This window comes from Petaurus breviceps, unplaced genomic scaffold, assembly GCF_028583685.1.
Source record: "Petaurus breviceps papuanus isolate PSGF00001 unplaced genomic scaffold, PetGlider_PUasm1.0 91133, whole genome shotgun sequence".
Taxonomy (NCBI): Eukaryota; Metazoa; Chordata; class Mammalia; order Diprotodontia; family Petauridae; genus Petaurus; species Petaurus breviceps.
Window position 1 is genome coordinate 28192082 of NW_027187419.1, and position 27502 is coordinate 28219583.

General features: G+C 39.5%; 1 protein-coding gene across 1 annotated transcript in view; it reads left to right on the top strand.

The window, feature by feature from the left end:
• Positions 1-27502, top strand: part of MAML2 (mastermind like transcriptional coactivator 2) — a 439594-nt gene that overhangs the window by 399011 nt on the left and 13081 nt on the right. Inside the window, exon 3 of the mRNA XM_069079875.1 lies at positions 24782-24985. Within this exon, the coding sequence (XP_068935976.1) occupies positions 24782-24985 (204 nt within the window). The remainder of the gene's footprint in view (positions 1-24781; positions 24986-27502) is intronic.

Genomic DNA, 27502 nt, shown 5'->3' on the forward strand with positions numbered 1-27502 from the left:
GACTCCAGTTCACAAACTGGCAGAAATTTGGAAGGAACCTCGAAGGTCATCTAGTCCAACTGATACTGGCTTGTCTTGATAAATGCTTACAGGCTTTTTGTTTTGTTTTGTTTATTTTTCCAGCTCTTTGTGCCTGGTTATTTATATGTCTAGTCAATTAGAATGTGAGCTCCTTGAGGGCAGGGACCAAGTTTCTGCCTTTCTTAGTGTCCTTAGAGCTTAGCACAGTGCCTCACGTAAAAACTTTCCACATTGACCATGCATGAAAAGCTGTGTGTGTTCATTTAATCTCCTCTCTGGCAGCAGGCAAATAGTGAGGCTAGTCTTTAGTCTTATGTGCTTAGGAATGCTTTGTGAATGCTTGTTTCCTGACTGGCTTTCCCCAAGAAGTCTAGCAACCAAAATTGCTTTCCATTGCCTCAGTAGGCACCTGAGTTCAAACATAGATGCACAAATGTTACTTATATGTTGATTGATCCAAATGCCTTTGTGATTTTGGATAACAAAACATTCTGACTGAATTGAAAGTGCCTAAGAGTGATAATGATAGATATACATAGTGTTTTATGATTACATATTGTTTATGATTACAAATTATTGATATTTCTTTTTTTGTGAGAGCTCATTCACTTTATCACAGCTACATGTCTAATGCATTCACATAGGGCATACATTTCACGCATCTAGCTTGGGTCTGGGACATTGACAAGAACCCTTACACCTATTACATTTGGGTTTCCTTGACTAATTACTGAACAATTCTTAGAATATGAATTCTTAATTACGCTATTAATTTTATTCGATCCTGCACCATGTACTAGAAATAAATAATACCTTTGAACATCTATTTGACATGGCCTTTATAAAGGTCATGTTTACCTTGTGTGTATTTTCAAAAATTAAATTAAATTATTATTTTGTAATTGCTTCATGCCATCTTCATAACAATCCTGTAAGGAGGTGGACAGCAGAGCTGCAACAAGTAATTTTTGTGCCCTGGGCAAGTAACAAAATAGGCCCAAGACCAGCAGCCACTGAGAGTAGGGAAGTTGGGAGAGAGGGGATTTGGGAACAGCAGAGCATAAAAGTATGTGTGAGTCTGTAGCTTCGAAAAAAGTATCTACCAGGCAAACGCTGCGATTCAGGCTTATCCTTTTTTGCACTCAATATGTCTGTTTAGTGTGAAACATGTCGAAGATGAAAGTCAAGACATATGCCTCTAGAAACCCTGGCCTATGTTTGCAACATTAGAAATTCACATAGTAGGAAGCCTGCTCATCCCTTCAGACATGGCACGGTGGAGCCCAGAGACAGGAAATATGCCAGACTGCCTCTGCAGGAGGCTGCAAAGACCACGTGCAAAAAGGAACAAGGAACTGCTTAATGATTAATCACTGTCAACCTTTGTTCTCGTTAAAGAGTTGATTGTTGGACAAGGCCAGTAATGAGGGAGTGTTTTGGTGTCTGTTGCTATGAGATCGGGAGGCTGATCTTCAGTTGATGCAAACCCAGCTCTATTTTGCCCAACTTGAATAAGCTGAAACGAAAGTGTTCTAACACTGCCTGCTAGTGGTCCTCTGAATAAAAGGCATTTTGCTTACAAAACATTTCATCCCACCCTCACCCTACTCCCGCCCCCTGCAAAGAAAAAAAAAATCAACACATTTCAAGGCGTTGCTAGGCTGAAGGTTGGCATGTGATTTTTAGCAAGACAAAGGGGCTTCCATAATAGAAAGTGTATGTAAGATCACAGTTGCATCACACATAATCATATCATCTGTAAAGGACACCCTTTAAATCTTACAAGTTCAGATACTCAGGAGATAAAACCTTTTAGCATTTTGCTGGTACTGTGACCACGCTTACTTGATTCGCCTGCCCTCCATAAATAAAATATTGAATTGTTTTTGGCTAATCAATTTTGCAGCCACAAATCCTCCTCCTAGTATAGAGAGTGACTTGACTTTTGTTCCTACAGACAAATAAATAACATAGTCCTGCCATGATTGGGTAAGTGGCTGGTGAACATATGCCATGGCTAACTTTATTTTCTCTTTAGAAGGCCGAAAAGGCTGATTGAGGATGGAAAGGTTAGAAGGATACATTCTGTTATTTAATTTTTTACTTTCTAATATTTTTCTTTCCTTATAAAACTTTTCAAAGGAAGATGGTGTTTTTTATCAGTGTTTTTTCTAAACCATTTATTCAGTCTTAAGTGTGACATGGGGGAAATGAGGTTGCTAGCCTTAAAGACAGGAAGACCTAGGCACAAATTCCTCTTCTAACATTAGCTAGCTCTGTGACTCTGAACAAGTCACTTAACTTCTCTGTGTGTTCATATGCTTTCCTAGGATGTATTTAGGAGGTAGCTTGGTTCAGTAGAAAGTGCCCTGACTGGAATCTGAGGACCTGGATTCAGATTCTAACTATGTGACCTGCAGTAAGTCCCTGGACCTCAGCTTCCTCACAGGTAAAATGAAAGGGTTGCATTAGATGACCTCCAAGGACCCTTCAAGTTGTAGATCCATGATCCTATGGATCCTATCCTGTTCTGCCATCTATGTGACCTTAGGTATCAAATATCCTTACTAAGCCTTAACTTCCTTTTCTGTAAAAAAGAGGCTATCAAACAAGGTGAACACTAAGGACCTTTGAAGCTCTAGAATTCAGATTCCATGATGTCATACATACCTTTTGATCAGTGTTGATGAATAGGGTTCCCACACTGGCCATTCTTCACACTGACGGAATCTCAGACTCTTGTACTACACATTCATCTAGCTAAAAGAGCATCTAGTCTCATTCAGTCCTTACTTGTGATTCCATTTTCTCATATTTAAATGAAGGTGTTAGATTAAATGACCTTCCAACTCTTTAAATAAAACAACATTGACACCTTGCTCCAAGATTTTTACCCATTCTATTGAAAATGAGAGATTTGTTTAATCTGGACTTGTATGGCCCAGATACTCTTTTTAGTAGTCAAGTCAATAAACATTGATTAAGCACCTATGTACCAGGCATTGTGCTAAGCACTGGGGATACAAAGAAAGGGAATTAAAAAACAAAACAGTCCTTACCCTCAAGAAACTGAGTTCTGTTAGACTAAGTTTTTAACTGGCTAGGTAGGTCTACAAAAGGCAACCACTTTTGAAACTCTACTATATCCTTTGTGATTTCCTTTTGATGAGGATCCCCTTCTACCTGTTCCTTTGCCTTCTACAACTCAGGGCAGCTAGGTGGCACAGTGGATACATTTCCCTGATAGCCTGGAGTCAGAAAGACCTGAGTTCAAATTTGACCTCAAACACTTACTAGCTATGTGACCCTGGGCAAGTCACTTAACTCTATTTGCTTCAGTTGCCTCATCTGTCAAATGATCTGGAGAAGGAAATGGCAAACCCACTCTAGTATCTTTGCCAAGAAAATCCCACAAGAAGCTACAAAGAGTAAAACATAACAAACCCAGGAAGAAATAAGACAGTGGGGCCACCCTAGGAGTTGTACCCTCATGGGCTAAAAGGTTATTTCTACACATATCCTATGTGGTGCTTCATTTGGCCAGCAGATGCCACCACTGATACCTGAGTTACTGGGTTACCCAAGGGCTCCATAGTCTTCAGTCTGGGAAACCAGGCTTCCCACATAAGATAACTGTAGCCATAGGGTCTACAAGGGTGTACTAGAACTGGCTCCCCAATGTTTCCAGTGTGAGCATTTATAGCTCAGAAATAGACAAATGCCACAAATCAGGGTTTGATTTATTGTTTCACCAATTATTGTCTAGACTTAAAAAAGAGACAGAGAAAATGTTAATGAAGATTAAACTTAAAAGGGTGTTGTGGGCACAATTTTCCTCCCAGAGGGCTGATTGTTAAACATTTACCAGCATACTCATGCAGTCACAAACCACAAAGGTCAATTAGCCTGGTTTTTTTTTCATATATTCATCCAACATTTATTAAAGATATATTGTATATATAAAAATATATTATATATACTGATATATTGAATATATACACATACATATTAATATATATTAAAGACATATAATATATATGGAAAAAGAGAGCTCCTTACTAAATGCTGGGGAAGCAATCAATTAGCAAGCATTGATTAAATGTGTACTAAATGCTAGGAATAGATACATTTAGATAAAATAGGATCCTTGCAATGATGGAACTTACCTTCTTATCTAGCCTGGATGTAGCCTTGCAATAAAAATGCATTGTAGAATTAGAAAACACAGGTTATACATGACCTAAGACAGAGACATCAATCATACTGCTTCACTGGGGGAACCAGATTAAAATGGAACTGGAAAATATTTAGCAAAATAAATAAAAACACAATAAAACATAGATAACATTACATTTTTAAACTAAGTCAATATGCAACCAGCATGGATCCTTATATACATATTAGGTGTGCCCCCTATGTCTGTTTGAGTTTAACACCATTGGTCTAAGATAACTGAGTAATTAAAATTCAATCCTGTACTGCTTTAAGGCCTGCAAATGGCTTTATTCCTTCATCTCTAGTCCAAACTACTTTTAAATTATCCCCCAAAATAGTCTTACTTTTAAAAAAAGTAAAATCAATGGTAAGCCATTCCCAACCCTCAGAAGTAGGATGTTCGCTCCAATATATAACCTAAATTCCTCATTTTTTCATATCCTAACCTCAAAAAATACTTCCATATTTAGAAAGGAGAAAAGCATCATTGTTTAGTGACAACAATGCTAGCCTTGGAGTCAGAAAGACCTGAGTTCTGCCCCTGACCTAAACTAGGTGTGTGCCCATGAGCCAGACACTTAACGTTGTAGACAACTCTCTAAAGTGAAAAGTTAGAAGTGAGGGGAGGCTAGGTGGTGCAGTGAATAGAGCACTGGCCCTGGAGTCAGGAGGACCTGAGTTCAAATCCAGCCTCATACACTTAACACAAAAGCTAGCCTTGTGACCTTGGGCAAGTCACTTAACCCCAAATGCCCTATCCTCCCCCTTTCAAAAAAAAAAATGTTAGAGGTGAGTTGTTAATCTCCATTGGTGATTGAGGGGAGTTTCCTCACCGGGAGTGTCTTACATTGATTCAATTTTAGATCAAGTTTAAAAAAAATAAGGATATTGAATGCCACAAAATTACCTGAACCTTCTTTCTCAGAGCCTGAACTGGCACCAGGGCACAATTCTGGTTAACAGAAATACTATGTCCATGATGATGATAACTATGTCATTGATTTTGTCATTTAAAAGACATATTGAAGTACCTAGTAAGTGGTATCACTATGTGACTTGGAAATTATTGCTGTTATAATTTACAGACTTCTACTCCCCCAAGAAGAGTAACATCTCTCAATAACCAAAGCTCATTCCCTTGACTATACAAGGGAACACCAAGGATCACCTGACTGTTTTTAGCAAAATAGAGAAGTCTTTGCCCAAAATAGTATTTTCAGGACGTAGTTTAAAACATTGGGTTATCCAAATAAATTTCTTTCTGAAGAGATAGGAGGATTGGCATTTGCATTAAAATAGGAAAGATACCACCTGCCCTTCCTATGCCAGGTAAGTTAACATATATTTCATTTTTCCTACAGGATGTTTTTGAGGCAAAAATATCGCAGGCCCCAGCTTATATTATTTTTCTTCTCAGCACTAAAGTTCAGTGTGTGGTGCACTGATGAATTCTGCTGGTCTTAACACTCACTGAAAATCATTCACCATATTCTAGCAGTCTCTCTCAGGTTTTCCGGGAAATGGAAGAGAGTACAAATACAGTACACAGAGTAAGATAGTCAATATAGCTAGTTTTCTGAAATAACCCAAATAGTCCTCATGCTGCAGTGCTTTTCTTGGAAAAATAAAGCACATTAAGTTTGCTGTTTGGAAAAAGAATTGGTAAAATCTAAGATGCTCACAATGGCATGGAATAACAAGATAATAAATGTGCTGAATAACATATTTAACAAGAGAAAAACATTATACACATTTGTATAATCCACATGGAAAATGCACAAATGTCTATGTACATGCATGTGGATATACATATACACATGAATCTAAACATGTTTGTATGTGTATGTCTTGTTGTTATTCATTTATCTCAGTCAGGTCCAACTCTTTATGACTCCGTTTAGGGTTTTTTTGGCAAAGGTACTAGAAAGGTTTGCCATTTCCTTCTCCAGCTCATTTTACAGATGAGGAAACTGAGGCAAACAGGGTTAAGTGATTTGTCCAAAGTCACACAGCTAGAAAATGTTTGAGGTTGATTTTGAACTCAGATCTTTCTTTCCCAGTCCCTACACTCTATACATTGCATCACCTAGCTTCCATTATGCTATTATACACAGACACAAACACACACACACATAAAATAGATTGAGACAAATCAAAGAATATATTTGAACAAAATGTACACAATCAATTAGGAGATAAAACAAGAGTTGAATAATTATAGACTTGGTAGGACCAAGATGCTTCTTCTCATAGACCTTCGGTTATCAGACCCAATACCACAGAACTTCCTTAGTTAACAACACATAAAATGTACTAATTTTTATCTAGATCAAAAGACAAGACTGAATGTTGAGCAATTGCCCAAATTCAATAAATATTTATTAAAATGTCTACTAAGTACCAGGCCCTGTGCAAGTTTGTTTGAGATACAGATGACAAAATGAGACAATCCTTGCTCTCAAAGCACTGAGGTTCTATTGTCCACAGATGAATAAATATAGATTAAATACAAAATACATTCATAGAAACTTGTGGGGATGTAGGGGTACTACTGAAGAAACCAGGAAAGTCTTCATGAGGGAGCCAGACTTGAGCTGAGCTTTGAAGGAAGCTAGAGGGCTCCAAGAAGTGGAAGTGAGGAGGAAGGGTGTCCAGGCAATGAGAAACCACTTATGCAAAAGTATGGAGAAGGGTGATGGAATGTCCCCTACCCAAAAGAACAAGCAGGTTATTTTGGCTGGATCAGAGAATAATGTGTAATCAGTCTGGAAAGAGTAGATCCAGATTGTGAAGGCCTTCCCATTTCAAATAGAGTCATTTCTGTTTTATTTGGGTGCCTTTGTAAAAGATGGATTGGAGAGAGGAGAGATTGGAATCCAATTACTATAATAGTGCAGGTGAGGGGCAGCTATGCGGTACAGTGAATACAGCACTGGCCCTGGAGTCAGGAGGACCTGAATTTAAATCCAGCCTGAGACACAAAAAAGTAGCCGTGTGACCTTGGGCAAGTCACTTAACCCCATTTTCCCTGCCCTCCCCCTCTCCAAAAAAACAAAACAAAATAAATAGTGCAGGTGAGATGTCATGAGAGCCCTGAATGGGGTGCTTAAGGAGGAAGCAGAGAGAAGGGGAACCAGTTTGAAAAATTATAAGGACTTTGAATTGACAAGACTCAGCCACCTAGTGGATTTTTAAATATTGTCCCTTTGAACCCTCATAGACCTATGAGGTAGGTTCTACCTGTATTATTATCCCCGTTTTATAGATGAGAAAACTGAGGCTCAGGGAGGCTAAGTAATTTGCCTGTATTCATATAGCTAATATATTTCCAAGGCAAGATTTGTCAGGGCTTTTTGACTCCAAGTCCAAGACCCGATCCAGGGCAACATACTGCCTTTCTATATATAAAGGGTTGTAAATAGCTGCCAACTACACTGGCAAAATAATTTTTAAATGGCATCTACTCCATAGGAGAATCTGCTCACAGTGAGCTCGCTGTATTTATAAAGCACGAAATGAAGCTGAAGGTGAAATCATTATTGGATAAACTGAATTAATTTTCACCAGCCCTACTCCCTCTTTCCTTCACCTCCCCCAATCCACTCCAGCTCCCAATTTAGGCCCTGGGAAGGGAGATATTCAAGCTGTCCACTCAGGGTTATAAATACTGGCTCATTCAGCTAATTTGAGCCTTAGAATAAAAAAGGTAGTTGGTCTGATAAAAATAAAAATTAACTAAACTAATTATTTGTTGTTGCTGAGGCAATGTTACCAGTTAATTGAGTCCTTCACTTCCCGACTAGGTATCATGTGGCTCCAGATTAATCACATCCTGAGTTTAAATTTGTAAAGATGCCTCCTTATAAACTCAGGGACCTGATATTAGGGTCCAAGTACCAGCTGAAAATTTATTACAATTTTCTCCATATATCACTTCTAAATGGACTGAAAAATAACATGGAACTTAGAAAAAAGAAAGAATCAAACCATGTAAGCATTGGTAACTGCAACAAATCTCAGTCACCCTTCATGCATTCATTCTTTTCTGATTACATAGTTAGGAGCACAGAGAATGATTGTTCACTGAACCGAAAACTCAGTTACATGAAAATCCTGAGTCCTCTTCCAGTTACAAGAATCAAAATTCAATTCACCATCTCAAATTAATGAGAGGAAAAAGGGAAGAAAGATCATACAAGTCTGTGTGTTCTTACTTTTAATTCAGTTTTAAATACCAGGTCAACATATTTGTAAAATATTCAATTTACATAATAACAACAGACCTGTATATAGGCATTAAAGTTTTTCTAGTCTCTTTACTTGAGCCTTGAAACAACCCTGTGAGAGAGATACCACACCTATTATTATCCCCATTTTACAAAAGAGGAAAGTAACCATCCCATTGTCATACAGTTACCAAGTGTCAGAAGCAGGATGTGAACACAAGTGTTCCCAACTCCAGGACTCTGTTCTTTACACGCTAAAAGCCAATCACCAGCCAAGAATTTCTTTAATATATTTCATTGATATTTGCTTTTTTAATTATATTCCAATAAAATTTTAATTCAGGCACTATATTCATAATATTTATCAATGTCAATCCTGAAATTTTATAATTTTCTGGTTCTGAAATCATGATATTGACCTTTAGTTAAAAATCAGTTCAGCACTACCCGATGGAAATGATTTCAAGTCTATTTTCCAAGAACAAAATTTTTCAAAAAGATAGTGAATAGAAGCTAGCCATCTTCCTCCCTGAATGTTTTTTTCCTAAATAAGAGTACGTAGTAGGTGTGATATTGTTGACTCTGTTTATCCCTGTCCTTTTGCCTTTCTTTGAATATCCACTACAGTGCCTGGCACACAGTTAGTGCTTAATAAATGCACACTCACTTATTGACTGAAACATGATTTAAAATAGAATGGTACAGATCTCTCCTAGGCAGGAGCTTTGCTGTCCTTGGGTGTCCATGTGGGAGCCTATAATAAATGGCATGAATGAGATCCTTCTGGTGTTTCCAGTAATAGATGACTTGGGACAGGTTCCAAGTGAGACCTGCCTTACCCTGAATTCCACACATTGATGGGTTAGATTAGAGCAGAGTTAGATTTTGCTTGAGACATGAATAAATCAGCTTGGGTAATGCATTCCTTCTAAATGAGAAATTATGATTATTAATTACATTTAGTATTTACATAGTGATGCAGTTTAGGGGTGCTAGGACCCCCAAATGTCAGGGTACACAGGTTGCAGTTTCCCAAGATCCTCACCTGCTTCTATTTGCTTCACAATAAATCTTGCCACTTGACTGGATGATTTGAGTGTGTGAATTCATTCCAGGCAACTCTACCTTGTACCCTAACATTTGGGGGTCTCATCACCACTAAATGGTGTTAGCATCCCTAAATTTTGTTAATAGCACTTTAAGGTCTACACAACACTTGACATATATATATATCTGAGTTGAGCCTTTGCAACCATCCTGGGAGGTGCACATTACAGGTATGATTATCCCCAGCATTTAGGCAAGGATATTCTTTCTTACAAGACATCCACCTTTTAGGTTTTCAGTCCTGCCTCTGAAGCTCAGAGATATTAAGTCACTTGTCTGTGGTCACACAGAGATAGTAAGTGTGGGAGGTGGATTCAAACTCAGGTCTCTCCCAACTCCAAATTCAACATACCTTCCACTATCCCACAGATATGATCTATGTATTTTTGATGCTGAAAATGAATTTGGATTTTCTATTCTATTGCCTTGTACGTCTCCTAATTCAAAACAGGTCCAAAACAAATAGGTAGATGTACTGTTAAGAAAGAATAACCTTATTTCCTCTCTCCATGTAATTCAATTCAATTCAGTTCAATTCAGCCAATATTGACTTAGCACCAACTATGCACAAAGCCTGAGGAGACAAAGATAAAAATAAGAAAAGACAGTGACTGGCTTCAAGGAGCTTACATTCTCCTGAGTACCTAAAAGGCATGTGCAGGTAAGGAAATAACAAATACAGGGCAAAATAATTTTTAGAGCACCCTAATAATTACAGGGATTAGGAAAGACTTCACGTAGGGTATGGCATTTGAGCTGTACTGTAAAGGAAATAGGGGCTTCTATCAGAGGAATGAATGGAAATGTACAGTTCTGAAAGTGACTAGACTCCTGGACTGTGTTTTATGCCCAGCCCCAAATAAAATGCAAATGAAGTAGGTACTCAGCAAGAAAATTCAATGACTTAAAATCTATTTTTCAGTCTTCTATTCTACAGACTTTCTATTTACAAGTGTTATTTTCTACAGTACTGTTGTGTTACTCTAAAGGCCAAAGGGTGTTTTTATAGTCAGAATAAATAAGGTTTCCAAAATAACACAGTTTTCTGGGAGTTGATTCAAATGAAGCCTCTAACCATTTGAAGTTCATCCCTCACTAACTCTTCTGAGAGGGTTAAACTTCATTGAAGTCCCATTCAAGTATTAATGACTTGGTTACCTTATTTATAAGAAACCCTTGGCTCAATTTTCCAGGACATCGAGAGAAATCTTTCATTCTCATGTTGTGGTCATCACAATGATAATTCTAAATATGTCATATGTTTTCACCTCGGAATAGCAATGATAATAATCAAGGTCACAACAATGGTGCAGCTGCACCTAAACTTCAACTTTAATTCCTTGGTTTCTTTATAAAACAGCTATATTTTCCAGATTTCTATATGGCCAGGAATTGTATCCAAACATCAGTATTAAAAACGCATTGGGAGAGAGGCAAGATATTCTGGAAATAAATGCAAAGTAAAACAAAGGCATCAGTGAAACATTTTTTATAAGATGGTTTTGCCAAGTTCCTAGAGGCTAAGAGACCATCCCACAATCAAGACCAAATAATTAAAAGACTAAAAGTTCTCAAAGCAAAGATTCAGAGGTGAGAGGCCAAAATTGTCCTTATTCACCAGTGAAAACACTAGAAGTCTAAAAAACTCATGAAATGAAGATCAGAACTCACATCCCAGAATGAAGCAGAACAGAGACAATCAATACATACTTAGTAAGTGCCTGGCCCTGTGCTAAGTACAGTATCTATGGATACTACCTTCATAAATTTGGCTGCCAGATATTGGTGTGAGCAGACACAAGCTGAGGATAGCAGCCAGGTGAGGTAGAAAGAGATAAAAGAATGCTGGATTTAAAAGGGGAGGGGAGCACTGGGTTTGGAGTCAGAGGACTTGGTTTAGAATCATTACCACCTGGCTGATGTTGGGCAAAGCACTTTACCTTTCTGGGCCTCTTGTCTCCTCATATAGAAAATGGAGAGGTTATACGAGGGCAGATAGATTAAAGGTCCCTTCCCAAAAATCACCTAAAGTCCCAAATCTATGATTCTACAATCTACACTCCTATGAAATAACCTCAGGAGAAATATAGTAGTATATATTGGGGGTCAGTCAGTCATTAAGCATTTATTAAGAGTCCACAATGTGCCAGGTACAGTGTGAAACTCGAGGGATGAAAAAAAAAGGAAAAAAAAACAGTTCCTAATCTAGAGGAGTTCATGATCTAATTGAGGGGGACAACATGCAAATAAGTGAGCCCTCTGGCCCCCAGTCTTCTGTCCAACCAGCTATCTGACTTATTTGCCCATTACAATCTTTCACACACTGTATGATCCAGCCAAACTAGTTTACATACTGTTCCTCTTCACAATATTCCCTTTCCCAACTCTGTCTTTGCACAGGCTGCCCACCCCCCTTCCTCATATCTGAAATTCTCTTGTTCTTCGCCTTTGCCCTTTGGCATCCTTCAAATCCTTCAAAATTCAGATCTAGTTCTATCTCCTAATAGAAAGACTGTCCTCATTCCCCTAGTTGCTAGTGGCTACCCACCCATCCACCCCCCAGCCTTGAAATTACATAGTCTCTACTTTGTATGTACTGGATATCTATTTTTGTGTTCACCCACCCTCAGTAGAATATAAAATCCCTAAAGTCAGGAGCTGGTTTTTGTTGTTATTATTTTTTTTTGCCTTTTGGAGGGCAATTGAGGTTAAGTAACTTGCCAAGGTTACACAGCTAGTTTTTTGTGTGGGTGTTAAGTGTCTGAGGCTGGAACCAAACTCAGGTCCTCCTAACTCCGGGGCCGGTGCTTTACTCACTGTGCCACCTAGCTGCCCCCCTTGTTGTTATTATTTTTAAATTTTTGTATTGCCAGAGTGCCTGGTACTATACCTGGTAGGGACTAACTAAAGGCTGAATGAATGAATGAATGAGATTATTTTAGTTATTTGTACATATGCCATCCCTCAGTGATACCATAAGCTCCTCAAGGGCAGGGACTTGTTCAGTTTTCATCCCTGTATTCCACAGCACATAGCAGAGAATCCTGCATCTAGTAGGCATCTCAGAAATGCATGTAGAATCAAACTGTTGGCACAGGCTCTATATAGGCACATGTTGCCAGAAATGGTCCCTGGATGGTTGTGAAAGTCTTCTTTGTCTTATTGCTGGTAATATTATAAACAGCATGCTACCCTCTCTGGTGAACAGAATTTGTATGTTATTTTAAAGCAAACTGATAATAAGCCAATCTATCCCAAGCCTTATAAAATAGTTATTAACAAGGGGATGTTTGGAGCACAATTTACCAGTTACCTGGCATCCCTGAGTTCAGAAGTCTTTAAGGTGCTTACATTTAGAAGCATGTGTGCTTACAGATTGGAAGGAAGAGATGTCCGGTCAGGACCAAGTACTCCCTCCCTACCACTGACACATGCATCCCCATCTTCCTTCATGCTAGTATCCCTGAGCTGGCAGTTCCATAGTCGGACTCAGTGGTGTTCAACAACCTCCTTCACCTTTGCTGCACTGACTCAGCCTCTCCTAAATCAGCATCCTGCTTCTTGTAGACTAGCCAGTTGACACCCCCCACCAACTGCCCCATGAACTATGGAGACCCTAACTTGTAATCATTTCATTTTATGCTATTTGAGAAGGGATTTTTCTTTATTTTGATTAAATGAAACCCCAAGGGGGAAAAATGGGATATAGGGTAAGACGTTCAGGCTAGCCACAAAGAGTCCTTCCTGCCAGGGGAATCCCTTCAATGAGATTTCTCATCCTTTCCCCAGAGCTACCAAATCCTCTCTACTCCATTCCACTCTGCTCCATCCTGACATAAAGACATCTTGTTCCTGGTCACCTCCCCACCCAATTGCTGTTTCCTTGCTCATGAAATCAGCCCTCCATGCCAACCCGTAATAAGTGCCCAGCTCCACTGCTAAGAATAGATTCCATGTCCTGGTGTCACACTGACTTGAAAATTAGGTAACATCTGAAGGATGAACTCTACAGTTACCACAGAGCTCATTCTAATCATTTTGGACTAACCACTATAACCATACAGCTACAGTCTCTCTGCAGGATCACACAGAAGGTGCTGAGCATGGAGAGAGAGGTTCTTTATTTAAAAGAATAAAATCTGCAGCCCATAATTGCAAAAGGATCATGGAAAAGCCTAGCCAAGTACATTTTTCTTTTGATATAAATGACTTTGCCATGCACACACCTTCCCCTCTCCAACTCCCTCTTCACTACAACACACTGACTCCAGCCTACAAACTCTAATTCCCCTAGTTGAACAAATGGATTTTGGGGTTTTCTTTCTTCTCCACATGTTTTCCTGCCTTTACACATCTGTCCTTCTTTACATTTTGTATCTTCGATCTAAAGACAACATCATTGTCATATATCAGCATAGATGTTCTGGATTATTGTTTTTTAAGGAGTTGGAGGTGAGTCTTTGTTATATGGGAGGAGTTTGGGGGACAAACTCTTAAGTAAAAGTTATAGGGCAAAACATAAATCACTTATGGAAGAAGAATGTTTTAAGAAGTTTTTGATGGCATAAATATCTTACCATTTCCAAAATGCCTGTTCTAAGAAGAAATTGAAGCAGTGTGGTGCAAAGTTGGCTTTGAATTAAGAGAACCTGGGCCCTGCCACTGACTTCCTGTGTGAATTTTGGACCAGTCACTTAATCTCTTGGACTCAATTTTCTTGTGTGTAAAACTAGGGGCTTTGGACTTAAGAGGCTCTGTGTCCCTTCCACCTCTAAATCTATTACTTATAATCTAAGAGAACCTTTGCTCTGTTAAAGATGAGGCACCAAATCACGAAGAGAGAAAGTATTCAGGTACAACCACAGGGAAATCATTCAATCAAAGTGAAAGAAGGACTATGTCAGCAGCCAGTCAACGGATTCTATTCCCTCCCCCACCAAGCCCAAGTTTCTGTTGAGTCCTAAGTCTGGGAACCTGGTGATCCTTGATAACTGTACTTTTCTTCAGCCAAATGAGAACTATTACAGTGACTTAGCCAGCCAGCTCACAAAAACCTTACAGTAAATGGGCTGCCAATTTGTGGAGAGTCTGAAACAGTTAAGACAACTTATTCATCAGGTTGAGAGATAAATAAATGGCTTCCTCAGCAGCCAGTCCATGAGATGAATAGCCTAGAGGAACTGTTGAGCTAGTTAGTTCATTGAAACAGGGAAGAAGGAGGAGGAAAAAAGAATTTAGAAAAGAAAGAAAAGAAAAAGATTTGTTGAATAGCAAACCAGTTTGTGGGATCTACTGTACAAACTTGCCCAGCTGGGTATTTTATCTTGAATTTAGCATTGCAAGTTGCAGATGCCTGGCTCTAAAAGCCAAGAAAAAGAAAGGACACTCATACCAGGCCAAAACATTCTCATGGATGTCAAGTTGCTTACATTACTTCATTTTAATGAAAAATAATAATAAAGTACTCCTCAAAAAAAAAAAGAGAGAGAAAACAGAGAACCATTTTGCCTAGACTCTCAGAATCAGATCAATAGGTTTTATGTTTGTGTAAGTGTGTATATATGTGAGTGTTGGGGATGTTGGTGAGAGACTTCTTTAAGGAACAATATCTGGCTGATCATTTTGCCTATTTTGTTAAAGCTACAGTGCCACCATTCAGTCCACACAACTGGTTGCCCTAAGAGTGAAAATTTCGTATGTTCGGAGGACTCATCATATTTTAGTACCCTTCAAAGAAATCATTGATTTTCTTTTTAAATTACCAAGCTCATGTTTAATTGGAGCCAATTCTTGCTACCTTTTGGTGGAATCAGTTCTGCCTGACAGAACTCTTGCAGGACACCAAAGGGAAAGGAAAGGAGAATCCCAGCATTTTAATTAGATTAACATCTTTTTAAAAGATCTTTCAAAGCTGTGGCCATGATTTGTACAGAGGTACATTTGCAAAATGGGGCCTAGCGACTAGGCCCCAAACCCTGGGATTTGTTAACAGGATTTACATGATTATCTCCCTCATACATACTGTTTCTTTGAACATTTATCCCGTGAAGCTGCAGGCTTTAAAAAAAAAAAAAAGACCTTGAAGCCTGGCTCTTGGAACTGAAGTATTTGGATTTGTTTTGGGAGTGTTCTTTTTTTTGGGGGGGAAGGGGAGGATTGCGGGTGAGAGTGATAATTTGATCAAATTTACAAAGGCCCTCAGACCTCTGCATGAACATAGTAAATGTAGGGCCTGTCTGATCTGTGCTCAAAGGAAAGAGAATATCCCATAACCCAAAACCCCTAGACAGTGAATTGCCTAAAACAGATCTTTGACCTTTCATTCTCTTAGAAAGGCTACTGCTTCCTCATGAAAGAAGGCAGGTAACAGTGTGACTCAGTGGTGATGGTGCTAGCTTTGGAACCAGAAGTCTGAGCCTCAAATTCTACCTCTGCTACTTATTATACTTAGATAAGTCACTGACCTGTATGGGCCTATGTTTCCTCAACTGTAAATTAAAGGGGTTCAATTCAATGACATCTAAAGTTTCTGATAGCTTTGGACTTGTGATTTATCCATGATAAATTTCCCTGAAAATAATGTGATTAAATTTGTAGCCCATATAAGCTCTGAGGAGCCTGCATCCCAGTTGTCACAACTGAGGAGCCAGACTCCCCAGAGCAAGGCTACATCTTCTCCTACTGGGGTTCTTGGGGTGCCCCAGAGGGCTTGAGTGTAATTCTCTAACTCCATTGACTCGAGTGCCTGAGTTCAATCAGCCAGACTTAAGTAGCTTTTAGAAAAGAGCATTTATTAAGATGGTAGAATAAGTTCAGTTGGTAATAATAATAATGTTCTGTCATTTTTGGTCATATTTGACTCTTCCTTGATGCCATTTTGGGGTTTTCTTGTCAAAAATCCTGGAGTGGTTTGCCATTTCCTTATCCAGCTCATTTTATAGATGAGGAAACTGAGGCAAACAAGGTTAAGTGACTTGCCCGAGGTCACACAGCTAGTAAATGTCTGAGGTCAGATTTGAACTCAAGAAGATGAGTCTTCCTGACTCCAGGTCCAGCACTCTATCCCCTGTGACACCTAGCTGCCCCTGTAATAATAATAAGTATAGCACAGTATGTGCCAGGCACCATTTTAAGTACTCTGCAATTATTACCTCATATGATCCCTACAACAACCCTTGGAGGTAGGTACTATTATTGTGCCATTTTATAGATGAGGAAACTCAAGCAAATGGCAATTAAATTACTTCCCCAGGGTCACATGCCTAATAAGTGTCTTAAGCCAAATTTGAACTCAAGTTTTCCTGATTCCAGGCCAAGCATTCTATCCACTGCACCACCTAACATCCCCCCAAAAGTCTGTGATACATTTTCCCACAAATACACGAGGTAGCCCAGGAAAAGTAGGCTTGTTTTAGAGAGCACATGTGGCAATTAGGGTGACTCACAGCTCCTGATTGCTGGGAGTCGTTTTCTCCCCCTTTGTTCAGAAAGTTCTCCTTGGTCATGATATAGCTTCTTTGCCAAGTTCCTGAACTGTTCATCTATATCCAGTCTGTCCTTGGTTACCATTAACTGATTCAGGGAAGACTCTAGGACGCCGATGGGTTGATGGGAAGTCTGACATCCAGATCCTTCCAAGGATTTCCTATATCCACAGAGGGGACAGTGGGAACAGGAGGAGAGAAAAAGACCCAAAGCTGAAGCCAAGGCTTCTTCTTACCGCCAAAGCAGCCCCTTCTCAAGAGATTTCTGGGAATGCCATGCTTGCTTCACTTCCTAAAACTTGCCTATTTCAGCTAACTGGGTGTTTTTATATAGGGCACAGAGGTGAAACAAAATCCCTCAATCACTTAGAACAGACTTCCTACCAATGTCATTTTACTTTGTCTAATGGTTTTCAGAGACTTTTCACATTTAATCTAAGTATAGGTTCTTAATATGGAATTCATGAACATATTCATTTAAAAATATTTTGATAACAATTTCAATATAATTGGTTTCCTTTGGAATCTTCAGTATTTAATTTTATGCATTTAAAAACATCTGAGAAGGTGTTGATAGACTTCACCAGACTGCCAGAGGAGATTCAAAAAAATATTAAGAATCCTTTGTCTAAAACCTAAAATTGATTGGATTGAAATATATTCTTACCTAATTAAGGTATCCATTAACAAGTACAAAATTATTTAGGAAACATTCACATCTTTAATTCATCCTAATTTTTGATCCAGAGTAGATGGAAGGAGTAACAGTGCTTACTCCAGCCCCTGTTTCCTGAAAGCCCTGTGTTATATTTCTCTTCTAGTTCTAAATCTATGAACCTATGAGTGAATGATAGGAAAGGTTAGGGAAACCTTGCTTAGGAAGATCCTTCCACATGTTCAAGAATCTCTAAGGCACACCCTTATGAAGTTTCCTTTTAAACGTTGATTCAGCACCAATACCAAGGCTGTTTTTACTTTGGAGATATAGAAGAGGATTTAACCCACTCAACCAGATGCTGATTCCAAGTAAACCTATGGGAAAATCTGAAAATGGGATATGGTTTTATAATCTGCAGAATGCTTCATCTCTTGACCTTTCCTCAATGTACTGCTCTTACAAAATAGAGTCAAGGATATATATTAGTAATGTTAATGTGTGGATGCTTCTTTCTACTATAAACATAGCTGGTCCACATGTGGCATAACTGATATGACCTAGGCTTTTATCCATCCCATCTCCAAGGGAGACCATGATTTCTACCTTTGTGGGGAGCAAGAAGAAATCATGACTGAATGTTCATTCCACTCTTCTATGCCCAAAGGAGGTATAGGATAAAAATGCATCTAACTCACATCATATAATGACCTTATATTCTTTGGAGGTTCAAAATAAATGTCATTCTTTCTGATCGCTCTCAGAAGACTGGTAACATTTAGCTTGCTTTTAGCAGCTCAGCTCTCTCCCACCAAATAGTTCGCACCTTAGAAACAAGTACAGAGAGTGAGCAAACCCATTTATCCAGGTAAGCTTAATACAGAAATTGTGAAAGTTTTATGCATTAGAATGGGTGAAAGAATACACAGAGAAGATAAGCTCTTCAGAGGAGAAAGAGAGAGAGAGAGAGAGAGAGAGAGAGAGAGAGAGAGAGAATGATCTCACTGGAAAAGTCAACTCGTAGCAACCTCTAGGGTTGCAGGTGCTAGAAGTCAAGGAATATGTTGGAGACTGACTTACCACATGACTTCAAAGAGATCTCCCTCCTGTCGTTTAAAAGATTACATTTGCTTCTATCGGATTTCTTCTATACTTCCCTCCATGCAGATTCGTAGATTCTCTACAAATCTGACATTTCTGATGGCTTACGCAGTGTTGGAGTGCTGAAGTCTCTCAACCAATCAGGATTCATATCCCCTTCTGTGTATGCAGTACACAGGTTATAACTCACTTCAGGTAACTGCCCACCCTGCCTGAGCAGGATATTACACTAAAAACACAGGGTGACGCCATCTTGATTATTGCCAGATTGTGAACATACAGATATATTTCTCAGTTAGCCTGAGTCTTACTCTATTAGGATTCTTTTTTTAATTTAAAAAAGATAATTACTCTTTAAAAAGATATTACTAGCCTGGCTCACACTGTACAGATTTATGCACTAGGAATAACAAACTTCCTTGGTGGTGGTTTGATTAATTAAAACCTTAAAAGCACTTCAAGATTTCTGAGGGGTTTGTTTCCTTTATTGGGGGTGAGAGGGCATATCCATGAGTGAATGCACATTGGTAATGAACTGCTCACAAAGCTCCAACCAGAAAGACCAGAAACCCATTTTAAATGTCAGAGTCAAATCATATAATTTCATGGGCTGCAAAAAACAGGACCAAAGCATGAAATAGAATACAATTCCAGATTCATGATTTGAACCAGTCATACGGGGACTCTGCCCCCCAAATCGATCTTTTGCCCCAGCTGCTAGAGCAAACTGGCTATTTTCTCATTTAATAGACAACATGAGTAGAGATAGATTAATACATTTTTTAAAATACTCACATCTGTGAGGGTCTGTAATTTTTAGGAAGATTCCCATAACCTATCAAGGGGAAATGTGTGCAGGGGGCAGAAACAGATGACTTTTATTAATTCTGAATATACGTGGGCAGGCTTTAAGGCAAGAGTGAGCTGAATATGGAAATCAAAGCCAATGCATTATAGCATATTTTTTCTTTCAAAATATTTTATGTACCAGAGTTTGCACAACATCTTGGCAAGAGCTGCAAGCCTGTGGAAGGAGGTGTTTTGTGTTTCACATTTAACGTAAGGACAAAAAAATGCGGCAATGGCTAAATCAGAATTCTTCCCTCAATTGAAAGAATGTGTACAGTGTTTTTGCTAAGGCTCATAAAGTTTTCTCAGGAAGAAACTTTTGATGTTCATAGGCCTTTTCCATAATGACAAAATAAAACTGCCTCTTATTTTTTTATCTTTTTCCTCACTCCATCCTGATAGTATCTTTGGTTCTTCAAATACAAACAGGGTCTCCCTTCTCCTTCTGCCACCCTTATTATGCATTTCCAGTAGGCACAGCTTAGTACATGGCTTCAGGAAAAAAGAGACTGAAAATATTTGTTGGTTTATATATGGGATAGAGAGAGAACAAGACTAAATTTAGCACTGTCCATCTGTTTTGGTGTAGAGGGCAGATGATGTCGAGTTACTTAGAAGATGATTTTTTTTTTATAAATCTTGGAGGAGTGTGACATTCAAGAATTCTATTCCATCAAAAGACAGAATTCTAATATCAAAGATCCTGTCTACCATCTCTTCCTCCCCCTTTCTAACCATGTCCTCCACTCCCTAGGTGGACAGAAATCGTCTCTCCTGCCTAATAATAACTCTAATAGTATTTTTACCTCTACCATGTAATCATTCATTCATTCAACAAACACTGAACCGCTATTATGTGTAAAGTAGTGACTGGAGATAAGACATACAATTATAGATTCATAGATGTAGAGTGGGAAGGGGCCTCTGAAACTGTCTCGTGGGAGAGGAGGGGGTCTGAGTGCAAAAGTTGGGGATAGGAAGTAATCTTTGGCAGTGGGTAGAGCTCTGGAATCAGGAAGACCTGAGTTCAGATGTGACCTCAGATACTTCTTAGCTGTGTGGCCCTGGGCAAATCATTTAACCACTGTTTGCCTCAGTTTCCTCAACTGTAAAATGGGAATAATGATAGCACTACCTCCCTGGGTTATCATGGGGACTAAATTAGATATCTGTAAAGCACTTAAGAGAATGCCTAACATATATAATAGACACTTAATATTTCCTTCCAGCTCTAAATCTATGTTCCTATAATAACCAAGGAGGACGATGATGGATAGCTTGAATGTTGCATTAGTCCTTAAGGTACTAAGAAAACATTGGATGGTTTCTGGCTTATTGGGTAGAGCCTATATAGAGAATCATAGGATGACAGGTCAAGATTAGTACAGAATAAGAATGCATGGAGTGGTTGAGAACTGTCCCATCAAAGAAAGGGTCCAAACTGCTGATAATACCAATCATAAGGGTGGAGAGCTTTAGAACTGAAAGGGAGTTTAAAGAGAGACACAGCCTCCTAAGTCTAGAGCTGAGGACCATCTGAGTTTTAAAGTTCTCCAAACATAAGTCCTCATGTTCCCCCAAATACAGTTTGCAAAAATCTAAATGTGGATTTTTTCACATATTTTGAGGTGTGGGTATATGTCATGTGTGTATGTGTTTATGTACATCCATACACATAGTGAGAAGCAGCATGGCAAAGTGGATAGTGACCCATCCTCAGAGTTAAGAAGACTTGGGTTTGAGTCCTACTTCTGACATATACTGGCTATGTAACCATGGACAAATTTTGGTTTATCGTTCAGTCATTTTCAGTTGTGTTCAACTCTTTGTGACACCATTTGGGATTTTCTTGGTAAAAATACTGGAGTGGTTTGCTATTTTCTTCTCTAGCTCATTTCACAGATGAGTAAACTGAGGTAAATGGGGTTAAGTGACTTGTCCAGGGTCATACAGCTAGTAAGTGTCTGAAACCAGATTTTAAACTCAGGAAGATGAATCTAACTGACTCCAGACTCAGCACTCTATCCACTGCACCACCTAGCTGCCCATGGACAAGTTACTTCACCTCTAAATGTCCGAGGCCACCCTCTACAAGTTATAGATGTATATTGGTTGAACTGCATCGACTGACATCTCTTGTCATTCCTCAGGCCTTCTACAGCACTCTCTGCCCCCACCCTCTCATCTGAGGGCCTTGCCTCATACTTCACTGAAAAAAAAGTGAGACTTTTCACTATCTCCCATCCTTCTGATATTTTCGCCCACTGTCATCCTTCTTCACTCTACTCAGATGATGAGGTGGCCTTCCTCTTTACCAAAGCCAAGCCTTCTATTACAACTATCCCTATAATGTACCTTTGACCTCATCCCATCTTCTTCAACAGATTGCCCCCATTATCACCTTCAAGATCTTCAGTTATCTCTTGGCTCCTTTCCCATTTCCTTCATGCACCTGTGATCCCAGCCCAGCTTGTCCAATAAATTGGCCTATCTATCTCCCCTACTCTCTCTCTAATTTTCAATCTCTCCCCATCTATGAGCTGCCTACAAAGACACCTATTTTTTATCCCAGTCTTAAAAACCCTCCCTTGATTCCACCATTCCTGTGAGCTGCCATCCTATATTTCTCCTCCCCTTTGTAGCTAAACCCCTTGAGAAAGCCACTTTCTCTCCTCTTACTCAATTCTAAACCTTCTGCATTCAGACTTCCAGGCTTCATCATTCAACTGAAACTGTTCCCTCTAAAGTAGCCTATGATCTTAGAACTGTCAAATCTAATGGGCCTTTCTCAATTCTCCCCCATCCTCCCCCTTCTTGACCTCTCTCCAGCCTCTGACACTGTTGTTCACTCTCTTCTCCTGGATCCTCTCCCCTCTCTAGGTTTTCCTGGCACTGCTCACTTTTTTTTTCTTTAAGCAATCGGGGTTAAGTAACTTGCTCAAGGTTACACGGCCAGGTGTTTCTGGGTGGGTGCTAAGTGTCTGAGCCCAGGATTCGATCTCCAGGTCTTCTCAACACTGGAGCCGGTGCTCTTACTTGCTGTGCTACCTGGCCACCCCTACACTGCTCACTTCTGATTCTCCTCACCTCTCTGACTATTACTTTTCAGTCTCCTTTATTGCATCCTCATCTATGTCCTTCTCACTAACTGTGGGTACCCCTCAAGGCACTGTCTAGGGCCCATTTCCCATTTTCCCTTTCTTTCCTTTGGTGATCTCATTCATTAACTTCCATGGGTTCAATTGTCTTCTCTAGGCAGATGATTCCTAGCTCTCTCTATCAAACTGTAGACTCTTCTGTGTTTCAGTCCCACATCATCAACTGCCTGTTAGATATTTTGAACTGGATGTCCCATATACATATCAAACTCAACATGTCCAAAATAGAACTCATTATCTTTCTCTCAAAATCTTCCCATCCTTCAAATTCCCTATTCTAATGAAGGTACCACCCACCAACTTCCCAATCAGCCAAATTCACACACTCAGGGCCATTCTCTATACTTTGCCCTCCCTCACTCCACATATGAAATCATTTGCCAGATCTTACTGTTTCTACCTTTCCAACATCTTGTATATAAAAGTATACCCTCTTTTCTTCACTCTCACAGCCACCAGCCTAGTTCTAGCCCTCATCCCTCTTGCCTGAACTATCATACCTGTGCTCTAAATGGTCTCTCTACCTCAAGTATCTCCCCACTATAAACCTTCCTCCAAACAACTGCCAAAGTGATTTTCCTAAAGGGAAGGAATAACCACATCACTTCCCCATCCCTAACTCAATCAACTCCGGTGGCTCCTTGTTGTCTCCAGGAACAACTATAACATTCTTTGTTTGACTTTCAAAAGTCTTCACAACCAGCCCTCTTCCTATTTTTATAGTTTTCTTACATGTTTACTCGTCTTTATACATAATAAGTTTCAGCTACACCAGCCCACTAACTGTTACTTGAACACAATATTCTATCTCCCATCACTTTGCCTTTGCCACTCGTCCTCTATGCTTAACGGCAATAGATACAACACTGGGTGTGGAGTCAGGAAGACCAGAGTTTCAGCTTGTCCTCAGACAGTTACTAACTGTGCAATCTTAGACAAATCACTTAACTTCTACCTGCCTCAGTTTTCTCAACTATAAAACTTGGATAATAATAGCACCTGTCTCTCAGGGTTATTGTGAGGATTAAATGAGATATTTTCAAAGTACTTCGTCCAGTGGCATATAATAGGCATTTAATAAATGCTTGTTTCCTTCTTTCCTTCCCCATATCTCGCTCTTCACCTCCATCTTGTAGTTTTCCTGGCTTCCTTTAAGACCTTCCAATTCCACCTTCTTCAGGAGGCCTCTCCTGGTTCCCCTGGCTGCTGAAGCCTTCCCCTTCTGAGAATACTCTCCTCTATTTTACATATATGTTATTTGTACAAATTTATTTACATGTTATCTCCCTTTTAGAATGCAAATTCCTTGAGGAAAGGACTGATTTTTGCCTTTCCTTGTATAGTGTCTGGCACACAGTAAAATGCTTTCTCTCCAACTGAGCAAATTTCCAAATTGAGACTTTCTACGCCAAGGAAATTACAAGTTCAGACATATATGTGTGCTGTATATTATAATCGATATTGTATTGCATATTGCAAAGAGCTAATCATTTTAGGGGCATGGGCCTCTATTAAGAACAGTCTACATCTAGACCAACACAAAAATTTCCATTGTTGGATCAGTACCTGTGCAAATGTAAAGCGCAAGGATGGATTACTTACATGGTTCTGAACAAGGTTTTTCAACACTTGTTGGAACTACCATAAAACTCTATTGGAATTTTCTTTGAGGGCCCATAGCTGCCTTGTGGAATGTGGTGGAGTGTTCACCGTAAGAGTCATATGGGAGCTTGGCCTTTTCAATAAAGCCCTAGTGTTACTAACCCTGCTTTTTCTTGCTATCATATGAATACCCAATGGTCCTTTCTCCTACCTTTAAAAAACAATTTCCTGAGTTACACTTTATTAATCATGCTTGATGTTTTAACAATATGAAAATTTGTAAAAGCTAAGCTCCTGATTTTTGGGCAGCATTCTTCCCCTTAATTCACAGTAGCTTTTCCTCCCCTTCTTTCATTTCTTTAGGATCAACACTCTGTGGTAGGCCAGAGCACAGGCCCCTGTCCAAGTTCCACTTCTTGCTCGAATCCAAACACTGGAAGTAGTTACATGAACTCCCAGCAATCGATGTTGAATCAGCAACTGATGGAGAAGAAGCAGGCTATCCAGAGGCAGATCATGGAGCAGAAACAGCATCTCCTCCTTCAGCAGCACATGCTTGCAGATGCAGTAAGTGTTCCTCTGGATTACTACTTCAGATCATTTTTTTCCCAGAGCTGTGGGAGGTATGGTAGTCCCACATGCATTCATTTATTTAGTCTCCAGCCCCTTGTCCTCTGCCTGGAGTCCTCTGGGAGCAATAAGGCGAGCCTCTGAGTTCCCGGTTGAGAGAGACTAAATCTGCTCTTATAAAGTAGTGGAAAGAAAAATTACTTTATCCAGGGACAGAACTGTTGGAATTCATAGCACCTTCATCTAAATAGTCCAGCCTAGCCCAGCCCAGGAATGTATGGAGACCACAAATACCAAGCAGGCATTTCTGGTTCTCAGGAGGAACTGGGATTGTTTCTCTGCTATGGGCAGCAGCAGTGATAGGAGCTTCAGAAGAGCTCCAATCCAAGTGTATTTCAATAGAGAATGGGGGCAAATCAGTTCAATTCAATAAATATTCAGTAAACAGCAGGGCAGTGCACAGGATAGAGGCTGCCCTGGAGAGACAAAAACCCAAAACAAGAGAGTCCCGGCCCTCAAGGATCTTAGGTTATACAAGGAGTAATTATAAAGTCAGAGTTTTGTTTCTCAAATACACATTTCACATTGGGCAAAGATTATTGTTTTCAGTACTCCCAAAAAGTTGTCTAATCCAGGGCCAAGACCGATGACGGGATCCCTGGTCTGAGCTCTGAAAGCACCTGATATGGGTTTAGATATGAGCCTCAGACTGCTGCTGGGCTCAGCCACACTATCAGTCAGCCCGAAAGCTCTGCTGGGTCAGTTGGGAAACCTTCAGGCCCCTACTAGGTCTGGTATTCCTGCCCTAGAAGCTGGACCTGCAACTCTGCTCTGCATGAGGTATGATTCATCTTGCTGCTACTTGCTTCTGAATTCCCTCCTTTCTCTATACATGGGGTATGATCCGGAACCACTCCTCACTCCTGGGCACAGGTCCCTTCCTCAGTTGGCCCTTGATCTGGGTAGCAGACAATAAAACTGCCAGTTGGTGATGGTTCCTGCATCCTGCTTGATATTGTGCCTAAGTATGGGTCTAGGATCTTGTCTTGCCCTTGGGCACAGTTCACACTTCTGGCCAGACCCATCCCCAGTGTCTATAAACCACTCTGTCTGTCTTCCTATGCCAGCCTTGGTTGGATGAATTAATCATTGTGATTGCTTTCTTGGCTTCCCCAAGGAAAATTCAATCTTGTTTCTTTTCTAATCTGTTTAGGAGAGTTTGAGGAGCGGGTAGAGGGCTCACTATACTACTTCTTGCTATTCCATCATCTTGGCTTGGGTTATTGTTAAAAGAAATGAACACTGAGATGAAACAGTTTCCCTTTGAAATTATCTGAGATTACATTAGAAAGGGGAGGAAACCCCTGAAACTATAGGATTTTCATAGTCCCCTATTCAATTTCTCACACGATTTCCAAGTCCTGTTTTTATAAACAATCTCTCTTTTATTTCCTTACAACCTTCCACTTGTGCTCTGGACCACATCCTCTCCTAGACAGCTAAGTGGTACAACAGAAAGAGCTCTGGACCTGGCAGTAGAAAGACCTGAGTTCAAATTTGACATCAGAAAGACCTGAGTTCAAGTCTAGCCTCAGATATTTACTAGCTGTGTGGCCCTGGGCAAGTCACTTAACCTCTGTTTTCCTCATCTATAAAATGGGGATAAAAATGGCACCTACCTCACAGGGTTATGAGCATCAAATGAGATATTTGTAAAGCATTTAGAGCAATGCCTTGTACACAGTAGGCACTTTAAAAATGCTTATTTCTTTTGTACAAACAAGGAGCCTTTCATCTGTTCCCTCTCCAGCCTCTTACTTCTCTCTTTTTGCAGCATCATAGGCTCACAAACTTGACAGGCTACTTAGGCCAACCTGTATTGGCACAAGAATCCTCTCTATAACATAGCTAACAAGTAGTTATCTAGCTTTTTGCTTGAAGGCTTTTCTTGAACTAATTCTTATCTTACTAGGTTGTTGTGAGAATCAAATGAGATAATATATGAAAGGTATTTTATAAACCTTAAATGCTAGTTAATATTAACATTATTATTAAGTAAAATAATTTAAATTAATAAAATTGAAAATTAAATTTAAATAAATTTAAATTATTATTAAAATGGATAATAATATTGATAATAACTAGCACTTATATAGCATATATTATGTGCCAGGCACAATTATAATTATCTCATTTGATCCTCACAACAACCCTGAAAGGTAGGTGCTATTATTATCCCCATTTTGCAGAGGAGAAAACTGAGGCAAATAAAGTTTAAGTGATTTGCCCGGGGATCACATAGCTAGTAAGTGTTTAGGCCAGATTTGTACTCAAGGCCAAGTCCTGACTCCAGGCCAAGTACTCTGTTTACTGTACCAACTAGCTACCTAGGTCATTAACATTATTACTACTATTATTATTATATCTGACATGATCTTGAGGCCCTTTACCATCCTGGTTGTTATCTTCTGGATACCGTCCAATTTATCAATGTCCTTCCTAACATGTGATACC